The sequence below is a fragment of the Meriones unguiculatus genome, chromosome 10 (genome assembly GCF_030254825.1).
Source record: "Meriones unguiculatus strain TT.TT164.6M chromosome 10, Bangor_MerUng_6.1, whole genome shotgun sequence".
Taxonomy (NCBI): Eukaryota; Metazoa; Chordata; class Mammalia; order Rodentia; family Muridae; genus Meriones; species Meriones unguiculatus.
The window spans coordinates 109,552,001-109,573,566 of record NC_083358.1 but is presented as its reverse complement, the minus strand read 5'-3'; the positions used below and the strand labels follow the sequence as shown (position 1 = coordinate 109,573,566).

Sequence of the window (21,566 nt, the reverse complement as noted above, 5' to 3'; positions counted from 1 at the left end):
ACAACAGTAACAACAAAGAAGCAAATACTTTCCAATAGTGTTAAATGCCATTATAAGTTTTAGGAAAGCTATAAGGAATTGGAATAACGTTTATAATTTATTTCTTTTCTGAGGCCGGGTCTCATTTTGTAGCTCGGACAACCTGGAACTCACTATATAGACCAGGCTGGCCTCAAACTTAGAGATCTCTTTTCCTCTGTCTCTTGAGCACTGGGATTAAAGTGTGTGTCACTACACGTTGTAACTGGCAGTAATGTTCTATTTGACTAAGTCAGTGAAATAAAATATTAACATGAGCTAACCTATCAGAAAGCCAAGTGAAAGATTATTTGGGAGAATAGACATATGAAGCATGTCTTCCACAGTGGTTACTTGTTTTTAGAAATAAATGTTGAGTGATGGGTGTGCTGGTACAGGCTTTTAATTCTAGCAGTCAGGAGGCAAGAGCAGGTAGGTCTTTACAAGTTCAAGGCCAGCCTGGTCTACATAGCAAGTTCCAGAACGGTCAAGGCTACTTAGTGACACTGTGTTTGAAAAATCACCATGCTGCTGTCCTCTCCGCAACAAAAAGCAGAAGAAAAGAAAGAAATGTTGAACTAGAACAAAAATTGTTCACTGGGGATGGGGGACCACTGAAGATTGAACTCAATGGGCTAAGTGGATGCTCTACTGCTGAGTTAAGAGTCCAAGCCTCTGAACAAGTACAAAGAGTTTTTATGATCCATCATGAAAATGTATTTGATAGAATACAATTAAGATTTTTTGTTTTCTGTTGTGTTTCAGCTAAGGATGATCATTCTAGCTGTAAGTACTTTTAAATTGTATCTCTTTAACACTGCCACATTTTCCCTGTATTAAATAACACTGAAACTATTATCTATGTTACTTTATTCAATCAGCTGGTGTATCCAGTGGAGAAAAAAAAAAGTAAACTTTTATTGGGAGGGTTACTTTGGGTTTTTTTTTTTTTCATTGAATCAACTGAATACTTTAATGTCCAATTTTCTCTCTTTACTTAATTGTGATTCATTTTACGTAGGTGTACACCAATCCAGAAGATCCTCAGGTAAGTGTGCTTGAGCTGGAAGTGTTATAAATGCAGTGTTTCCAGTAGCTAAACACAGACTCTCTTAATAGTGGCGCTGCTGCCTCTACCTTCTGGGACTATAGGTGTGGCCTACCACTCTCAGGTTTTGGGGTTTTCTTTGAATTATTTTTATTTTATTGTTATATTGGGGGTTGAACATGCTAGTCAAGCTCTCTGCCACAAACCCCAGACTTTGGAAGAATTGTGTGTGTATTCTATAGTAGGCTTTATTCTTTGGAGCATTGTGGGTATTAGCCCTCATTATTCATCATAACCTAACTGGAATTATCGTTACGACTTACACATTAGGAATGTGTGTTTTTTGTATCTATATGTACACACACAGATTGTGTACACGAGGGCTGTCCTGCTTTATCACTTTCCATATTCCTTTGAGATAGGTTCTTTCAGTAACCAGGAGCTTGGCTGTTGGCCAGCAAGCCCTAGTGATCCTCCTGTCCTGCTCCCTCACAGCATTACAGATTCATGCAACCACACTCAGCAGCTTTTACATAGTTCTGGGAATTTGGAATTCTGTTGCTCATACTTGTGTATCAAGCTCTTTCACCAGCTGAACTATCTCTGTGGATTCAAGGTTCAAAGTTTCTTACCTAAGGTTGTATGGCAGGTGAAACAAAACCAGAATTTAAACTAGGAAAACCAGCTTACCATCTAGGGGTTTTGACCATTACAATGTAATGTTTCACTTAGTCCTGAAAGCATATCTAAACTGATCAGGGCTGAGGATGTGGCTCAGTCGGTAGAAAGTTTATCTAACTTATACAAAACCTAGGTAAAACTAGATGTGGTGGCATACACATGAAATCCCAGAACTTGGGAATTGCTGTCAAGAGGATCAGAAATTCAAGGTTATCCACTACATAAAGAGATTGAAGCCAACCTGTGATACTCAAAACTCTGTAATAAATAAATAAGTAAAATTATGTTTTGAAAGAGAGCTTATCTCTATTCCTGAGTATATACTGACATGCAAAGAAAGCAAATATTTTCCACACTTAGCTAAAGTGCTATTGGCAGTTAATTCATTGTTGCTGAGGGTAGGAGAGTCATTTTTCTTCAGTGAAATAACCACTGGTAAGTTGTCCATTACTTGTTTACATAATAGCCCATGCCCATGCAGAAAGTTCTAATTAAACACAGTAATTTTTTTTAAACTAAATATTTCAAGCTTGAGAAGGACTGTGTCTTTTCTTTGAAACTCAGGCCAACAAGTAATGCTTAATGTATGTCCATAATGACAAAGCAGATTGTTTGAGGGAAAGGCTATGATTAAATTAATTGTTCAAGAAATATTCATTACTAGGTTTTTGGTTTTGTTTCTTGAGACAAGGCCTCTTTATATAGCTCTGGGTATCATAGAATTCACTGTATAGAGTAGGCTGGCCTTGAACTCACCAAGATCTGGCTGCCTCTGCCTCCCAAGTGCTGGTATTAAAGGTATGTGCCATGATGCCAAGCTTTATTACTCTCTTTTTATAAGTTGTGCTTTTTTTTATTAGTAAATAAGCAGCCTTACTGTGCACTAGTTGTACTTATTAAATATTTATTGTGTGCTATCAACTTTGTTAAGGGCTCTATAAATTAACCATTTGATAATTTATAATTATTAATAAGACAGCTACTATCTCCACTTCCTTTCTTAGCTAGGAAAACAGAACATTTAAATGGTTTACATGTGGTTATAGTACAGCCAGGATTAAAACCTCCTGGATTTGGTCACATAGGCCTCATACTTTTGATCCCAGCACTCAGCAAACAGAGACAGGCATAATCTCTGTGAGTTCAAAGCTAGCCTGGTCTGCTTACTAAACCACTTCAAGGCCAGTCAGGGCTACATAGTGAGACCCTGTGTTAAAAAGTTGTGTTTTTTTGTTTTTGTTTTGTTTTGTTTTTTAATCTGTGTTTGCTGGATTCTTCTAGTTGTAAATGTTGGAAAATCCAATATCCAGGGTTAAACAAAATTTAGTAATGAAATTCTTTGTTTCTCCTCTGTCTTTCTCTCACAAACACACAAACACACAATGAAAGAAAGACATACACAAAGACATCTTTTTATAAGGAACACACACCATATTTGATTCATGTCAGTGATAACTGAATTAGTCTATTTAGTTAACTCATGAGGGCAAGGTCAGCTTAACCCAGTGGTTCTCAGCCTGTGACTCTCAACCTTTTATTTGGGGTGGGGCAGTTTCAAATGACCCTTTTCATATGGGTAACCTAAGATCATCGGAAAACACAGACCATAGCAAAATTACAGTCATGAAGTAGCAACAGAAGTAACTTTTTGGTTACTGGTCACCACAACATCAGGAAATGTATTAAAGGGTTGCAGCATTAGGAAGGTTGAAAACCAACACCTTAACCTAATTACTTCATTCCTTTACTGTAGATAGTCAATAGTCAATCTAGCTGGGTCAACTCAAAAAGCATCACTTTTTTATTTGATTGTCTTATCTAGTGGGCTCATTTAGGTTAAATACAAAAATGCTGTAGATTTGATGGTTGTTAACTTAATGCACTCTTTTTTTCTTTTGTTTAGCACTAGTTGAACAAATTGGCTTCAACTGCCTTTTCTGCTAAAAACAACCAGCCTAGATAGTGTGCAAAAACAGTGTCATTAAGAATTTTGACTTCAATTTAAAAGGCATCTCTTTTCACTTCCAGAAAAAAAAAAAAAAAGTCCCATTCCTAAAATTGTTGCACTGGGAACTTAAGTTTGCAATGCACAAACTTCTCAGGCAATTCAAACCTCAGCCCTTACCCACTCTGCTTAGGTATGGTTCCTTTCCCATTTACCTTCTGGAGCATTCCTACCAGATATCTAGTAACTATATTAAGCAGTATAATGCCAGAAACTCTCTCCACAACTGAAGTACCAAATCCCAGACCATAGTCAGTATTAACTATGAGCACTTGAAAACTCCAGTGAACCAATAGGAATTAACACATTGGAGAAAACTGCTGGCTGAATGTTTGAAAGCAATGTATAACATTGGCATCAATTACATAACTGCAGTGTTTTCTATTTAAGACAATTTCAGAATGTTACCAGTTTAAGTTCAAGTACACCAAAAATGGACCAATCATGGACTTTATAAGGTACTGTTCAATCATTTTCCATTATCAGTTGTCACTTATTAATGCTATTTAGCTAGATTTCAAAGTTACTTCTGAATTTTTCAAATTTCCAGTTAGCAATTTGGCTTTACAAAATGGAGTAGTAGAATGTGAGGTAGCTGTGACATCTATCACCCATTGTTGATCTCCAGGATTAATTTGGCTGATTTGGTTGCCTAGCTTGGTGGTCCTTCCTTTATCACCTCTCCCAGTGATTCCCTCCCAATGTTTCAGACTCAGTTAAAGATAGTAGAGGATTGTTCTTCACTTAGGATTCATGAGTAGCTATGATTTTTCTGCTGGAATCCCCAGAAAAGCTCTCAGAATTGGAGCAAGGTTTAGCATGCCACAAGACAGGATTATGTGGTAATTATATACTATTTTAATTACAAAAAATATTTGAATGGTTAAAAATATATTTAAAATCCATCATTTATTTTCTTTAAACACTTTGTATAAAATGTATATTTGTTAGTTTATAATATTAATAGTGATACTAAATTTTATAATAGTGACATTAAAATTTTTTTGTTAAGTTTCAACCTAGTAACAGTATTTTAAAAGAATAATCTCTTTCTTATGAAAGAAATTGATTTCTGATTCTTTTCTAGCAAAAATCAAAACAATAAATCTAGTACAACATCTGCTGACACCAAGAAAGCAAGTATTCTCCTCATTCGGAAGATTTATGTCCTAATGCAAAATCTAGGACCTTTGCCTAATGATGTTTGTCTGACCATGAAACTTTTTTACTATGATGAAGGTACTACTTGTAGAATGTCTTGTTTTAGTTTTATTATTTCTTTTTATTTTTTATGGTTTATTTTTATTTTATATGCACTAGTGTTTTGCCTGCATGTGTTGGTGCTAGATGCCCTGGAGCTGGAGTTCCAGACAGTTGGAAGCTGTCATGTGGGTGTTGAGAATTGAACCCAGGTTCTCTGGAACAGCAGACCGTGTCCTTTTTTTTTTTTTTTTTTTTTTTTAACACCAACAGTCCAGAAGAAGGCACCAGATCTCATTATAGATGGTTATGAGCCACCATGTTGTTGCTGGGAATTGAACTCAGGACCTTTGGAAGAGCAGCCAGTGCTCTTAACCTCTGAGCCATCTCTCCAGTCCCTAGTTTTACTATTTCAAAAATTGGTTTCCATTTCTAATGTTTCAGCATCTAAATTGTTAAAAGGTCTTTGAAATTAGATAGTTTCATTTAATATGAGTATTGAAACATTGGGGAGGGAGAGTTGACTCAGGTTAAGAGCACTTACTGCTCTTGCAGAGAACTAGAGTTTGGTCCTCAGCACCAGTTGTGTAGGGTGACAGAGATGCCTATAACTCCATGTCCAGGGTGATCCAGTGCCCTCCTCTGGCCTTCCTAGACACCTGCATTCATGTGGACAAAGACAGACACACAAACTGAAATAAATAAAAGAAATATTGAAAAACAGAAAATATTTTCAGAAGTAGGATTTAAGATGCACTTTTCTAGTGAAAGGAACATATCTATAGGAAATGTAACATAAAGAAATGAAATAGTGAAATGAAATGTTTGTTTTTCTTTTACCAGACAGTAAAACTTGTAATCCCAAAATTGAGAATTCTCTTAAACATTTTCGAAGGGGCATACGGTGATAGTGTGTGCCTTTAGTCTCAGCACTCAGGAGGCAGAGGCAAGAGGATCCAATCTGAGTTCAAGGCTGGCCTTATCTACAGAGTGAGTTCTAGGGCAATCAAGGCTACACAGAGTAACACTGTCTTAAAAACATGCATGCATACATATATACATGCATACATACATAAATTCTTAAGAGAATGCATAAAGAACCATCGTTTTCAGAAGACATTTTAAATACAAAAAACTTTGGGTTTTGACATTGCACTAAGGTGCAGGGTGGGGTCAGCCATGTTATGGTAGTAAACATTTGAGCTACTGCATTCTTTTCTTCTTCTTCTTCTTCTTCTTCTTCTTCTTCTTCTTCTTCTTCTTCTTCTTCTTCTTCTTCTTCTTCTTCATTCCTTTTCTTGGTTGGTTGGTTGGTTGGTTTTGGTTTTTTGATACAGGGTTTCTCTGTGTAGCTTTGACTGTCTTGGACTCGATTTGTAGACCAGGTTGCCTCAAATTCACAGAGATCCATCTGCCTCTGCCTCCCCCATTGCTGGGATTAAAGGCGTGTGCCACCACGCCTGGCTGGACATTCTCAGCATCAGCTATGTAGGAGTGTTTTGTTGTCTTCTCCATCATGCTGGAATACCCTAACCCTGAGTTCACTGCCCACACAGTGGATCAGCATGGTATGAGAGCCAGCTGAACAGATATTTCAGGGAATTTCTATTTTTTCTGCAATAGTTGAGTTTATCTATGGGTATGTGACTGAACTGTTTGAGTGGTCTGTCTATATAATTATAGGCAGATTTGCTTTCTCATTTTTGCTGACACCTCTATGGGCCATTTCTCACTGACATCCCTGAAATGTTTAATATGTACTTAAACTGCTTTTTTTTTTTTTCTTTTTGAGACAGGTTCTCTCTGTAGCCTAAGCAGACTCAAATTTTCTACATAGACCAGGCTGGCCTCTAACTTATAGGGTTCCTCCTGCCTATGCCTCCCAAGTGCTAGAATTAAAGGCATGCATGCACCATCATATTCATTCCCAGCACCACCTGTGTTCTTACAGAGCAGTGTGTAAAGACTTAGTTGTCTGTGTTTCACTTTTAGTCTAGTTATGTTTTCATTTTAAAACTGCTTTGCATCATCTCTTCATAATTTTGTTTTGTAAAACAAAATGTAAGTATGCAGTATTTCAAGTATATATAATGAATAAACACCTCATAACTGGTTTTAAAAAAACAAAGATTTTGGTTCTGTGATGCTGGGGATTGAATTTAAGGCCTTGGGTGTGCTACATAAGCATTCTACCATAAAGCTGTATCTCTCAACTCAAATTTTAATATTTTACTTTATAAACTATATAGCTAGAAAAAACTTTTTAGAATAGCTAGCACAAATATCTATATCCAGGGTTGTGTATCTATAAGAATTTTCATTATAGCAGTGGTTAAAATAAGAATAAACAAGTAGAGTATCTTCCTTGAAGACTGAGTAAATAAATTATGTTGCAACCATATAAAAATATAATCTGAAGATTTAAAATCAGAGAGGAGCTGCAGCAGTTGCTGGCCAGCCCCTTGTGCTTGTAGGGTGCAGAAAAGGAAGAGCTAGACATGACCATCCTGCATTTTTAAAGGATATTTAAAGAATATTAAGGATATATATTTCTTAAAATGTATACAACATGAAAGATACTTATATGCATAATATTTTCAATGTTAATATAAAACATTGTATTTTATTAATAAAGCAGCAACCACTTTTAACAATTACTCATTCTGTGTGTGCTCAGTTCTAAATGCTTTATACTTTACTATTTTATATCCAAAAGATTTTATATCTTGTGGGTAGATATTGTTATTTTCCTCATTTGACAAAGAAAGGAAACCAAGAATGATAAATAATTTGCTCAGTCATGCAGTCAGTCAAAAAAGAAATTATCCTTAAGGAATGGACTTCTATAGGAGGAACATCTCTGCATTTTAGCTTAGGTTCTTAGGTTCTATCAGAATTTAGTCTTTCTGCATTTTTATGAATAGTTCAGCTTCTTCAGTTTTATAAATAGTACAATTTATACTTCCTTTTTTGCAGTTACACCCCCAGATTACCAACCTCCAGGTTTTAAGGTTGGTGATTGTGAAGGAGTAATATTTAATGGGGATCCTACATACTTAAATGTGGGAGAAGTCCCGACACCTTTTCACACCTTGAGATTAAAAGTGACCACTGAGAAAGAACGAATGGAAAATATTGATTCAACAATACTAACACCAAAACAATCAAAAATACCATTTCGAAAAATTCTAATGGACAAAGATGATGTAGACGATGAAGATCATGTAAGTGTGAACATATGTAAAGAATGACAAAGTACAATAGTAGCAAACATTGGATTTGAGAACTTTAAAAGATATTAATGTTTCTATAAATACTGTATTATAATCATAAAGCTGGAAAACTTTTATTTTGAGATTGGATCAAATAGCTGATTATGCAGGAGATGGAACTCTGATTGCTAGGCCTGTTCCTTGAGCACTTTACCTGGTGCATCATATCACAGGCTTTTGTTTATAAAATACAGAGTTTTTATAGCTCAGTTCAGCTGCTAACTTGCCTTGTAGCTGAGGCTGTCATTGAACTTCTAATCCTCCTACCTACACCTCCTCAGTGTTGGGATTGAAGGTATGAACCACCATGCCAGCTAGACTTTTTGTAGAATTCTTTAAAATATTTGAGTTTTAGGCTGAAAGAAATCATTCGATAGGTAAAGTTTCTGCTGTACAAGCACGAAAATGTGTGTGATCAGTTTCTCAGAACCCGTGTAAAAGCTGCATATGATTGTGCAAATCTGTAACTCTTGCTCTGAGGTTGGAGTCAGGGCAAGAAACAGGAGGACTCCAGGAAATTTGTTGGCTGAAACACTGATCTTCAGTTTTAGTCAGTGATAGACTCTGTCTCAAAAATAATTAAATAAGCATGGGGTGCAAATCTTTAAATGTTAATACTCAGAAGGCATAGGCATTCAGATAACTGAGATCAAGGCCAGTGTGGCCTATATAGTAAGTTCCAGACTAGCCAGGGATAAAGTGAGACCCTGTCTCAAAAACAAACAAGGTAAAGAAATACACAGGCAAACAGCCTATATCAACTTCTGGCCTCCATGCTTCATCCCCAAACATGTGCATACATGCATACATGTACATCAAACACAAAATATTTGAGTTTCTCTTACACATATCACAAAGGAAGCTGTTGGACCCCACTATTAAGGTTGTAGTCCACTATGTACAGAAAGCCCCTGAGCTCCACAAAATGGAGGATTTCCTTTGTTGGTGAGACTTCCTCTTCTCTGCCTGGGAAGCCCAAACCTCTACACCATTGTACTTAAGGAATGTCACATAGGCCTTAGAGAAGTTATAGGGTCAACTTTCTTTCTCCTGATAAGAACCTGATCAACAAGCATCTAGGATTCTTGAAATGCCTCTCCATACAAAAGAGGCATCTCAGTACAAAAGAGGCATCTCTCAGCCAATGATGTATACCCACTCTTGAAATCCCACTCCCCAAGGTTCATATTGTACATGTTTACCCCAATAAAGTACACACAAGCTGTTACACTATCATCTAAGAGCTTAAACTGGTTATTTCTACCGTACCATAACTTTCATCCTCCACTGACTTCCTAAAAAGGTTTGACATAGTTATATGTGTTGTAACGTGTGTAAACATATTTAATTCAATTCTCTCAAACAATGATAAGATCGAGGATTTAGAATAAGCAGCATTTTTTAAAAATATGCTTTTTTGTTATTTACCCTTAAAGCAACCAGAAAAAGTAAAGAAAATAATTTATATTTTGTTTGTATAAATAAGTTGGCTGATGGTCTGGGCATGGTGGCACATGCTTTTAATCCCAGCACTCATGAAGCAGAAGTAGATGGATATGAGACCAACCTAGACTACAAAGTAAGTTCCAGGATAGCCAAAGCTATTACACAGAGAAACCCTGTGACCAAAAAAACAAACCTTGTAGTAGTAACTCTAGCACCGTTTGTATTTCTAGAAAGCTTAAGATAGTTGTATTTATCTTAGTTGTATTAATATTTTACATAAAGCAAATATCTTCATTAATATTCTTACCTAATTGTTCTCATTTATTTTAAAATATGTCTAATTTTTTCATATTTATGTAGAATCATTTTGACATTAAAACTAAAATGGATGAACAGAAAGAAATCTCAGAAGCTTCTAAAATCAAAGGTAAGAAGCTAACAAAAAAATGTTTATTAACTACCAACTCAATTTTATTCCATTTTAACTTTCTTTTCTTTTTTTAACAGAACAAAATTTAGATTGTGAGGAAGAAGAAATTATGCAGTTCCAAAGAAACCCAAGTCCTTCAGTTTCTCCTTGTCAGGTATAAACTTGATAGTTTCATCTGGCTTTTAATTTTGTTTTGTCTTGTTTTACATTAGCTATTTGTTTGAGACAGGTTCTTACAATGTACCCTATGTGGCCTAGAACTCGCTAAGTAGTCCAAGCTGGCCTCGGACTTGTAGCCATGTGTAGAGGAATTTTAATCTAGCAACATGGCTTCTCTGGCAAGGGATCATATCTAAAGACCTAGGTTTTGTGATCCAGCTGGAATACAGACATGCTGTTAGTACACATGTTTAATACTTCTGGCTGGAATTTAGTACACACCTTTAATTCCAAACAATATTGTCTAATTGAATAGCAGACAAAAGTGATGAATCAGAGAAAGATTTGACAGAATGAGTTAGAAATAGGATATGCTCAACTCTCAGAACAGACAGGAAAGAGAAGCTAATTAAGAGCAGTGCAGAGAGAGAGCAGGAGAGTTCATGGAGACAGCACAGTAGAGTTCAGGAGTACAGTGCAGTTGGGGTCATTTGAGTGCAGTTGTTTGTGCAATTCAGTTCGAGGAGTTCGGAGGCAGATTTTCCAGGCAGAGCAATTCAATAAGAAGCAGAGAGAAGCCAGTTCGAATCAGAGGAATTTTGAACCTGAACAGCTAAGTTGAACCAGCCAGCCAGAGTTCAGAAAGAGCTAGAAAGGGTGAGCTTATTCAGCAGTAACTTTCAGAAGCTGAAAACATTCTAGGCCTAGGTTAACAGACGGAGGCTGGAGGGTGAAGCCCTCAGGGTCCAGGCTTACAGAGGATTAGACTGTGTGGAGGCTAGAAGCTTCCAGGCCTAGACCTTGGGATAGTAAGAAATGCTCTGGGCTCAGCCCAAGCCATGTATTCATAAAGCTTGGGTGCAGATCTTATCTCATCCCCCATCTGAGGAAATAAAAACATTTACAAGCCATATTCCTATGTCTGTTTCAACAACGGGATTATAGATGTGAACCATCATATCTGGCTTTAAATTGTTTTTAGATTTGTTTATTTTATATGTTTGAGTACTTTCTTATCTTAGGTGTTATAGAATAAAAGTTGGCATTTAGATAAATTATTATAGATAAAATTATTGTATGTTTAAAAGATTTTTTTAGAGGGGCATAGGAGGAGATGGAGGGAGGGGAGGATTGGGAGGGGAGGAGGGAGGGGACTACAGCTAGGATACAAGGTGAATAAACTAATTAATATAAAAATAAAAAATTTAATTAAAAAGTTTCAGTCATGCAAAAAAGAAAAAAAGAAAGAAACAAACAAACAAAACCCAAACATGGAAAAAAAAAGATTTTTTAGAGATGGGTGTGGTGGCGCATACCTGTGATGCCAGCACTCAGGGAAGCAGGGGCAGGTCAACCTGGTCTACAAAGTGAGTCCAGGACAGCCAAGGCTATACAGAGAAACCCTGTATCAAAAAAAAACAACAACAAAATTTTAGTATATTGCATTATTTATGTATAACATTTATTTATGTTAATAAGTAAACCTTAAGGTGTTTATAGAAGGCCAATGAAATAGCTCAGCAGGTAAAGGGACTTGCTAAACCTGATGACCTCAATTTGATTCCTAGGACTCACATGATGGAAGAAAAAGACCAAGTCCGTCAAGATGACCTCTGATCTCTAACATAGTGGTGTACATTCTTCTATCCCCAATAAATAAATATAAAAATATTAATGTTCATAGACTCTTAACAGTTTCAGAGCTTACACATTGTTTTGTTTGTTTTTTTAGGGATTGAGAGAGAGTCCTATTAGTAACCTTAGCTAGCCTAGAACTCACTAGACTAGACTGGCCCCAAATTTATGGCAATCCTCCTTCTTCTGTCTGTTGAGTATTAGGATTTAAAGTGTGAGCCACAGCCTGATAGTGATGGTGCACACCTTTGATCCCAGGACTGGGAAGGCAGAGGCAGGTAGATCTCTGGGTTCAAGGCCAGCCTGGTCTACAAAGAGTTCCAGAACAGCCAGCACTACACAGAGAAACCTTGTCTTGAAAAATACAAAACAAGTTTTTTTAAAAAAATAAATAAGTTTGAGCTTCTATGTCCAGCACAAGATAGTTAACTTTATGTAGTTTTTTTGTTTTGTTTTGGTTTGGTTTGGTTTTGGTTTTTCAAGATAAGGTTTCTTTATGTAGCCCTGGTTGTCCTGGAACTCTCGCTGTAGAGCAGGCTGGCACAGAGATTCCCCTGCTTCTGCCTCTCAAGTGCTGAGATTAAAGGTATACACTACCACCACCCAGCTGTGATTAATATTTTGACCCCACTTACAATGAGTTTTATTATGGTATGTTATATGGTTTTGTGAAATGTCTTTTCTAGGTTGAACAGTTAGTCAGTAAAACATCTGAACTTGATGTGTCTGAAAGCAAAACAAGAAGCGGAAAAATCTTCCAGAGTAAAAGGGTAAATAATTATGTAATTCCACCTTCATGTGTGAATTTTCAGCATTTCTTTTTTGTTTGTTTGGTTGGTTGGTTTTTGAGACAGGAGATATAGACATAGATATATAGATGTCCTGGAACTTACTATATGTATGCCAGGCTGATCTTACAGAGATCTGCCTGCCTCTGCCTGCTGGTATTACATTTGTTCACTACCACACCTTACTATTTTATAGCATTTTTAATGATTTATTTTTATTTTATGTGCATTGGTATTTTTGCCTTCATGTATGTCTGTGTGAGAATGTCAGATTCTCTGGAATGAAGTTACAAACAGATATAAGCTGCCGTGTGAATGCTGGAAATTAAACTTGGGTCCTCTGGAAGAGCAGCCAGTGCTCTTAACAGCTGATTCATCTCTTAAACCCCATATTTTCAAGTATTTCTTAAATGGCTAATCAATTATGTGTTAGCTACATACTAGGGACTAAGGACACACACAGAGATGGATGGATGGATGGATAGATAGATAGATAGATAGATAGATAACATTGTTTCCAATACTAACTAAAATATGGTAGCTGGATGGAAACGATGATACAAGGTCATTATAGAAATCATAATAGATTATATGGAGGTGCAAAGAAAAGAATGGAAATATTAGTCAAAATACATTATTTTTTATTTTAGTCAAAAAACATGAAGAATCTGGAAAAAAAAGTTTTGAAAAATGATTTTATCTAGACTGCTAAGGAAAATTTCTAGACTACCAGAACATTCCCATGTTCTATTTTGTATTTTTTGTTTGCTTGGTTGGTTTTGGTTTTTTAAGACAGGATTTCGCTGTATAGCCCTGGCTGTCCTAGAACTCACTTTGTAGACCAGGCTGGCCTTGAACTCATAGAAATCCACCTGCCTCTGCCTCCCAAGTGCTGGGATTAAAGTTAAGTGCCACCACTATCACCAGGCCCCATGTTCTATTTTGTAAATTTATTATCCTGTCATTAGAAATTGATCTTTTGTAGATATCTTAAATAAAATAAATTTCATTAAGCAAAAAAAAAAACACAAAACAACCTGTTTTAGTTTCCATAGCTAATTTTACTAAGTAGAAGTTTATATTTGATTTGATTTGTCAAGACAAGCTCTGAGGTAACCTAAACTGGTACTGAAGTCACTATGTAGCTGCGAATGGCCTTAAATTCTTGTTCCTCCCGTTTCTGCTTTCAGTGTACAATGCCTATAGCTGCGTTCTCCATGCCTAGCTGATATTTTATTTTAGACCTTAAGTTACTCTCAAGGATTCAGGGGTGGAAAAAGCATTTATAAAATATTTTCAGAGTTAGGGAACAAAAAGAAACTTTGTCATTGCTATGCCAGAACATAGATTTTTAACGTCTTGTTTAGTGACATCATAATGGCAGCTTGACATTGAACATTCACAGAGTGGATGTTCACAGCCTAGAAATCAACAAATGCCTCAGGACTTCTCCCATAGAGCTAATTGTAAAGTATCTCATGGAGTAGCAGTAATTATACTACCTTGTTTATGTGTATCTTTCTTCCCCACATTTTCAGTAGGAAGTTAGAATTAGCAGAAGGTAATATTCAAGTTAGTATGCTGATGAAAGCAAGGAACAAATAAACATAAGTTAGATATGGTGGTGTATACCTGTTATCCCAGCACTTGAAAAATGGGTTCAGAAAAGAGCTATGAGTTTGAGGCCACCTGGGGCTACATGGTGCCTTGCAGGCCAGCATGAGCTACAGGATAAAACCTGTAGCTACCAAGAGGGACCTTGGGCATGGGGGTGGGCCTTGGGGGAAAGATATAAAATTAGAAATGTCATGAATCATTACTTCCAGCATCAAAATGCTCTTTTTAGCTATCTTCAACTTAGTAAAAATATCTTTCACTAGGATTTAAGAAGAGAGGTAACATTCAAAATAATTTTTAAGCCCAGTGTGGTTTTACATACTTGTAATCCTACCACTCAGAAGGCTGAGGCCAGAGGCTTGCCACAAATTCAAGGGCAGCCTGGTCCACATAGTGAGACCATGTCTCAAAACAAAAACCACTGCTGAGCAGTGGTGGCACAAGCCTTTAGTCCCCACACTTGGGAGACAGAGGCAGGCAGATCTTTGAGTTTGAGGCCAGCCTGATCTACAGAGTGAGTCCAGGACAGCCAGGGCTACACAGAGAAACTCTGCCTCAGGAAAAAAAAAAAAAAAGAAAGAAAGAAAAGAGAGAGAGAGAGAGAGAGAGAGAGAAAGGAGGGAGGAAGGAAAGGAAAGGAAGGGAAGGGAAGGGAAGGGAAAAGGGAAAAGGAAAAAGGAAAAAGGAAAAGAAAGGAAGGGGAAGGGGAAGGAAAGGAAAAAAGGAAAAATAATCTTTTTAGGCAAAATTTCTCACTATGTAGCCCTGCCCACTATAGAGACTAGATTGCTTTCAGCCTCACAAAGATCCACCTGCCTCTGTCTCCATAGTTCTGGGATTAAAAGTGTGCCTTACTATGCCTAGCAATAAAACTGTTTATAAGAAGGTTTTCTTGTAATGCAACATTAAGATGTTTTGAGGCTACACTAATATTTTGCATACTTTTAATTTTTAAAAATTTCATTTTTACATGTATGTATGTGGATACACATGTGCCATGGCATGTATGTGGAAATCAGGGACTTACGGGAGTCAGCCAAGTGAGTCCTGGGATCAAACTCTGGATGTAATGTGTGGTGGAAAGGGTTTTTAACTGGTGAGTCATCTTGCTGGACCAAGTTGGAAATTTTTTTATATCAGCTGTTAGCAAGAGTATTCCTGATGTTGCAAATTATAACAAAAGGCTTTAAATGGTCAAGAAATAAAAACATTTAATAGTATTGAGGTTTCAGGGACTGGAGAGATGGCTCAGTAGTTAAAAGTTGTTCACTGTTCTTCCAGAGTACCCAAATTCAGTTCCCAACACCCATGTTGGGTGGCTCATAACTCTCTGGTACCTGCACATACATGGCATATACATACACGCATAAAGAAAATATAAAAATTTAACATTAAAAAAAAAGAGGATTTCAGCAGTGTTGGGAATCCAGGGTCTTACACATGCAAGACACTGAGCCATACCTTCAGTTGAAGAGGAAACTTCAAGCATAAGAAAAGATGTATCAGGATAGTGTCAGAAACCTGTAATCTCAGCACTCAGGAGGCAAAGACAAGAAGATAGTAAATGTTCAGCCAGCCTGGGTTACTTGACAACTTTGTGGCTACATAGTACAACATTGTCTCAAAAACTCTGTCAAATAATGTAAAGCAAGAAGTATATCCTTTTAGAGAAGAGTAACATAACAATTTTCCACTTTCCAATATTTAATAGCTGTATATGACATTAATTGCTGTTGTCAAGAAGCAGAAAAAAATAAATAAATATCCACCAACAAATAATTGGATAAACAAACTGTTATAGCCATACAGTGGAATTATCCAACCTTAAAAGGAATAAAACATCAATTCACATAATTGGTTGAAAGAAGCCAAATGAGAGGTCCCATGGACTGGAGAGATGCCTCAGTGGTTAAGAGCACTCTGGCTGCTCTTCCAGAGGTTCTGAGTTCAATTCCCAGCAACCACATGGTGGATTACAACTATCTATAATGAGATCTTGAAATCTGGTGTCCTCTTCTGGCATGGAGGCATACATGCAGACAGTACACTATATAAAATAATAAATAAATCTTTTGAGCTGGAGAGATGACTGAGAGGTTAAGAGTACTGGCTGCTCTTCCAAAGGTCCTGAGTTCAATTCCCAGCAACCACTCAACCATCTATAATGATGCGTCTGGTGCTCTCTTCTGGCGTGCAGGAGTACATGCAGGCAGAACACTGTATATGTAATAAATCTTAAAAAAAAAAAAAAAAAAAAAAAGAGGTCACATACCATGATTCTGTTTATGTGAAGATCAGAATCTGAGGCTGGACATGGTGACAGAAGCCTTTAGTTCCAGTAATAGGGGCGCAGAGGCAGGCAGACCTCTTGAGTTTCAGGATAGCTAGGACTACATAGAGACCCTGTCTTTAAAAATGAACAAATAAGTCAGATTTTTGGAAAGCTATGGAAACAAAGAGGTTAGGAATAGGAGACTGAGAGTTGAAGAAGATGGGCCTTCTATAGGACTTCCAGAGTGATGAAAGTGTTCTAATACTGATTATAGCAGTAAATTGTAAAACTCTGAAGATACTTAAAATTGTTTAACTATTTAAATTAGGTAGAGTATATAGCATCTGAATTATGTGTTGGTGCAACTTTTTAACTTCATATAGTTGCATAATGTTGAAAACTCAATTGTTGCCTTTCTTTGAGAAATAATGAAATAGCAATTTGTTTTATCTTTATGGAGGTAAATGGAAATCAACAAGGGCAAACTTCTAAAGAAAATCGGAAGAGAAGTCATCGTCAACCTGGGAAAACAGTAAGTCTAATGATAGTGTATGGGTTAAATAAAATGGAAAACATCTGTATTCAAATATCTGAGGCTGCTGGGTATGATAGCTCCTTCTTATAATCCTAGTTTTTGGGAAACTAAAGCAGGAAGATTACCAACAGTTCAAGTTCAACCTGTCCTACATAGTAAGTTGCAGTCCAGCTTGAGCTATAGCGAGTCTCAAAAAGTAAATGAAAGATTTTCTAAATGTAAGTAGCTACTGCCCATTCCATGAGCAATTATTTTATCAGAGGAATTTATAAAATAAAAATTTGTATCAAAAATATAAGTAGAATGGTACAGTAACCTAGGAATATTTAGGATATTTGAGCTACACAATTGAACAGAACTTTACAGAGACTGAAACTAAGAGATAACAAAGTTGTCATAGCCACCTTTCATGAAAATATACTGTGTCCTGGTATCTCAGGAGAAAGGAAACTTTTTACTGAGACTCTGTGGTTCCTTTATATTTGGAAACTTCCTTTACTGAATCAGGTAATATATTTGTCATTTTTAAAAACACCTATATTTTAACTAGGATTTGGATATTAGTTAAATTTAGACAGCTGAAGGGCTGGGATGTTGGTAGTAGAGTACGAGATTAGTGTTTGTGAAGCCCTAGACTTGATTTCCAAGAGCCAAAAAAATTAGACAACTGAAATACTAAAACTGAAATGATGAAGTGTTTAAAAGAGGGTCTAAGCTGTGTAGGTGGTTAATTATTGTTCTTTTGACTTAGAAACAGGTCTGTGTAGCCAGGTTGTCCTTGAACTCCCCAGGGAGCCTAGTGTGACATTGAATTCCTAGTCCTCCTTCCTCCATCTCCTGAGAGATGGGACTGTAGGTATGCACCACCCAGTTTATTGAGTGCTGTGGAGAGAACCCAGAGCTTCCTTCATGTTGGGGCAAGAATTCTGACTGAGCTACATCCCTAACTGATATTTAAAAACAAGTAAACAAAACTTTTTTGGGTCTTTTTAAGACACTGCTCTCTATATAACTGCCCTGGCTGTCCTGGCACTCATTTTCAAACAAAAACTTATTTCACGTGTCTATCTTTCTATCTGTGCACTCATTCATTTATTCATTCATTCTGTATATGTGTGTGTGTGTGCGTGTGTATATGTATGTGTGTTCACTTGCCACAGTATCTATGTCAGAGGTCAGGGGACAACTTGCAGGAGTTGGTCTCCTCCTCCTACCATCTGGGTTCCAGGGATAAGACTTAGTTTGTCATGCTTAGTGGCGAGTGCCTTTACCTACCGAGTTATTTCATCAGCTTTCCAGTTAGTTTTCAGTTACATACATATGTATGTATATACATTGCATGCATGTGTGGTGCCCGTGGAAGTGAAAAGAGGGTGTCAGATTCCCTGGAACCAAAGTTATACATGGTTGTGAGCCACCATGTGTGTGCTGGGAACTGAAGTGCTCTTAACTACTGAATGTCTCTCTAGCCTCCCAATGATTTATTTTTTTGTAAATCATAAATTTTATATATAAATATAAATGTGTATATAAATATACATAAATCATATATATATATAATTTACAAAGAAAATTACAAAGTATCTGGTGCCAAAGAAACCAGATGCTCACCTGACATAAGTGCTGGGAATGGAATCTAGGGTCTGGAGGAGTAGTTCATTCTCTTAACCACTGACCAAATCTCCAGGCTTAATTTTGCTCAGTGTTTTAAATATTGATACTTTCTTAAGAACCACAATCCAATTTGTCATTTATACTTTACTTTTTCCAGAAAATGAAAACTCAATAAAGGAATTTTGTTAGATATTCTCTAATTCATTCTTCCATTTATTCAAAGTTATTTACTGGAGCTTAGGGCATTGTACTTATCTTTCATTTGTGCGGGCTTCTGTCTTCATCTTCAGCACTGCAAAAGAAAAAGAATACAAGAAAATGGGTACGCGGATGTCTAATTTTACAAGACATGGTGGGGCAGGGGTTAAGTGGGGTCATGTAGCTGAGGCTGGCGTTGAACTTGTGACCTTCCTGCCTCTGCCTACCAATTGCTGCAATTATAGGCATAGACTACCCTCTCTGCCTTAAAATATTATTCATATCTACATGGTCCCAAAGTAAAGTGTTTTCCTGGTTTTGATTAAAATCTTTATTCCCTTTTTCATTTCTCCAAATTTTTTTTTACTGTTTCAAAGATACGTTAAAATTATTTTTCCTTCTAACTCTATTGGCAAGAACTCAAATGAATATCTTACACTTATGAGTATATTTTAGCAGTTATTTATAGGTATAGGTAAGTATATCGATAATAAATTGTCCTCTACTTTGAAAATACCCCCCAGATATCCTATCTCAGTCAGAAATAGTTATGCTGGGCTGGAGATGTAGCTCAGTCAGTAGAGTACTTGCTTAGCATGCAGGGAGCCTATGTTAGACCTTCAGTACCACGTCAAACCATATGTAGGAGCACATTCCCGGGATCCCAGAACTGAGTACATGATGAGAGAGAAGTTCAAAGCCATGGGCCATGTGTAAGACTCTTGTCTCAAAACCAAGAAAGAAATCTTATCTTACATAATGGTACATATTATTTCTATTGAGAGACAGAAACAGACAGGATGGGGGAGATCCACAGTTGGAGATATTTAACTAGAAAATCTTTGACCAGTGAGTTACCCCAGCAAGTAAAAGCACTTTGCCCTCTGGTGACCTAAGTTTGATGTATGGGATCCACATGGTAAGAGAGAACTGCTGTAAGTTGTCCCCTGACCTCCATACTTGCATTGTTGAATGTGTGTGTACTCATACACACAAACGCACACTAAAAATGTTAGAAAAGAATTTGGGGCTGGAGAGATGGCACAGTGCTCTAGCAGAGGACTAGAGTTGGTTCTTGGCACACACATCTGACAGCTCACATAGAGCCTGCTATTCCAGTTTAAAGGATCCAGTACCATCTTCTGGTATCCAAGAGTACCTGCAGTCATGTGCTTTACACACACACACAGGGTAACAAACATAGACACACAATTTTTTTAATTTAAACTGTAAAGTAAGCAGTTTTCTTCTTTTGACAGGTCCTTCATAACTTGGAATCCTCTAGTGCAGAGACAGTGCTGAAAATAAGGAGAGTTGGTGAACCAGAGGGGCATACCTAAAAGTTATTCTTGCCATGCAGATTTGCAGTTCTCAACGTTTAAACTAAAAGATGCTGTATTATTATTTGAAGGTGTGCTTTCTGTAACTCTGAAAATTACTTTGTAGTTACACAGTTATGACTCTAGTGAAAGTTTTAGCTATGTGTTTACCTGAGCTAACTCCAAGGGAACTTTTGACTTAAAAAAAAAATGTCATTGACTCTGCTCATTATCCACTGTGAATACAATCTGTCTTCCATTTTAAAGAGAGATTTTTAAAAAAATATGTATTAACTTTTAAGGCCCTCTAAAGCCATTTCTAAAATGTGTATTCTGGCATTAAAATTTTGTAAGGATTCTCTTTTTACTTTTGTTAAAACATTTAATTGGTGCTATTAAAATAATTTTTGTTAAAACATTTAATTGGTGCTATTAAAATAATGTTTGCTATTTTGATATAATGTGTTACTAACATGATGTGTGACATGTAACTATTAAATGTGTATTTAGAGCAATAAGGTTGTTGAGGGGGCTGGAGAGATGACTCAGTGGTTAAGGGCATTGCCTGCTCTTCCAAAGGACCTGGGTTCAATCCCCAGCACCCACATGGTAGCTCACAACTATCTGTAATGCCAATTCCAAGGGATCTGACACCTTCACACTAATGCACATAAAATAAAATTTAAAAAAAAAGATTATTGAAAGCAACGACTAATTAAAGACTGGCATTTTACTAGCATCATGAAGATAGTGTGCAGGCTGTTTTGTAGCTTCTAACTTTTTATTAGCAGAAAGTGTTAAATTTTGAGAGATTTAGGTGAGTAGCTGAACACATTTAAAGCTTTGAGTAGTAGCATGAATGATTGCTTTGAAGAGAGACCTGGACCTAGTCCTAGCCTTGCCATATATTTCCTTCAGAAAGGAAGATCCAAAATCTTGATCTGTTTGCGTCTCGTGGTTTCGGTAGCCATACTCCAAAATGTACAGTAGCCAGGATTAGCAGTGCTCCGTGAGGATGTTACGTGTGTGCTGGTAGGAATGTCCCCATCCTGTTCAGGGTAAACCAGGTTAAACTGAGACAGATCAGGTTTTTCTAGAGGCAGGGTTACCCTCTCAGAGGCGGCGGGGAGGAGGCGACGCGGGTGTTACTTACTCCTCGCCTTATTGCTTGGATGCCAACATTTCTCATCTACTAGTGCTACAGACAGCTATAGAAACACCTGCTACACTGAAATTGACTCACGGAATCCTTTCGTGATTGGCAGCACTTGTTATTTCACAGGCTACTTTGATTGGGTGATTTCATCGGGGTGGGGCGCAGCCTTGTCC

At 37.0% G+C, this 21,566-nt stretch overlaps 1 protein-coding gene across 1 annotated transcript in view; it reads left to right on the top strand.

The window, feature by feature from the left end:
- Positions 1-20,258, top strand: part of Hormad1 (HORMA domain containing 1) — a 29,333-nt gene extending 9,075 nt beyond the window's left edge. The window contains exons 5-14 of the mRNA XM_060393296.1: positions 784-804; positions 1,040-1,066; positions 4,143-4,210; positions 4,840-4,991; positions 7,929-8,176; positions 10,031-10,097; positions 10,178-10,254; positions 12,581-12,664; positions 17,032-17,103; positions 20,178-20,258. Coding sequence (XP_060249279.1) covers positions 784-804; positions 1,040-1,066; positions 4,143-4,210; positions 4,840-4,991; positions 7,929-8,176; positions 10,031-10,097; positions 10,178-10,254; positions 12,581-12,664; positions 17,032-17,103; positions 20,178-20,258 — 897 coding nt within the window. The remainder of the gene's footprint in view (positions 1-783; positions 805-1,039; positions 1,067-4,142; positions 4,211-4,839; positions 4,992-7,928; positions 8,177-10,030; positions 10,098-10,177; positions 10,255-12,580; positions 12,665-17,031; positions 17,104-20,177) is intronic.
- Positions 20,259-21,566: the final 1,308 nt, after the last annotated feature.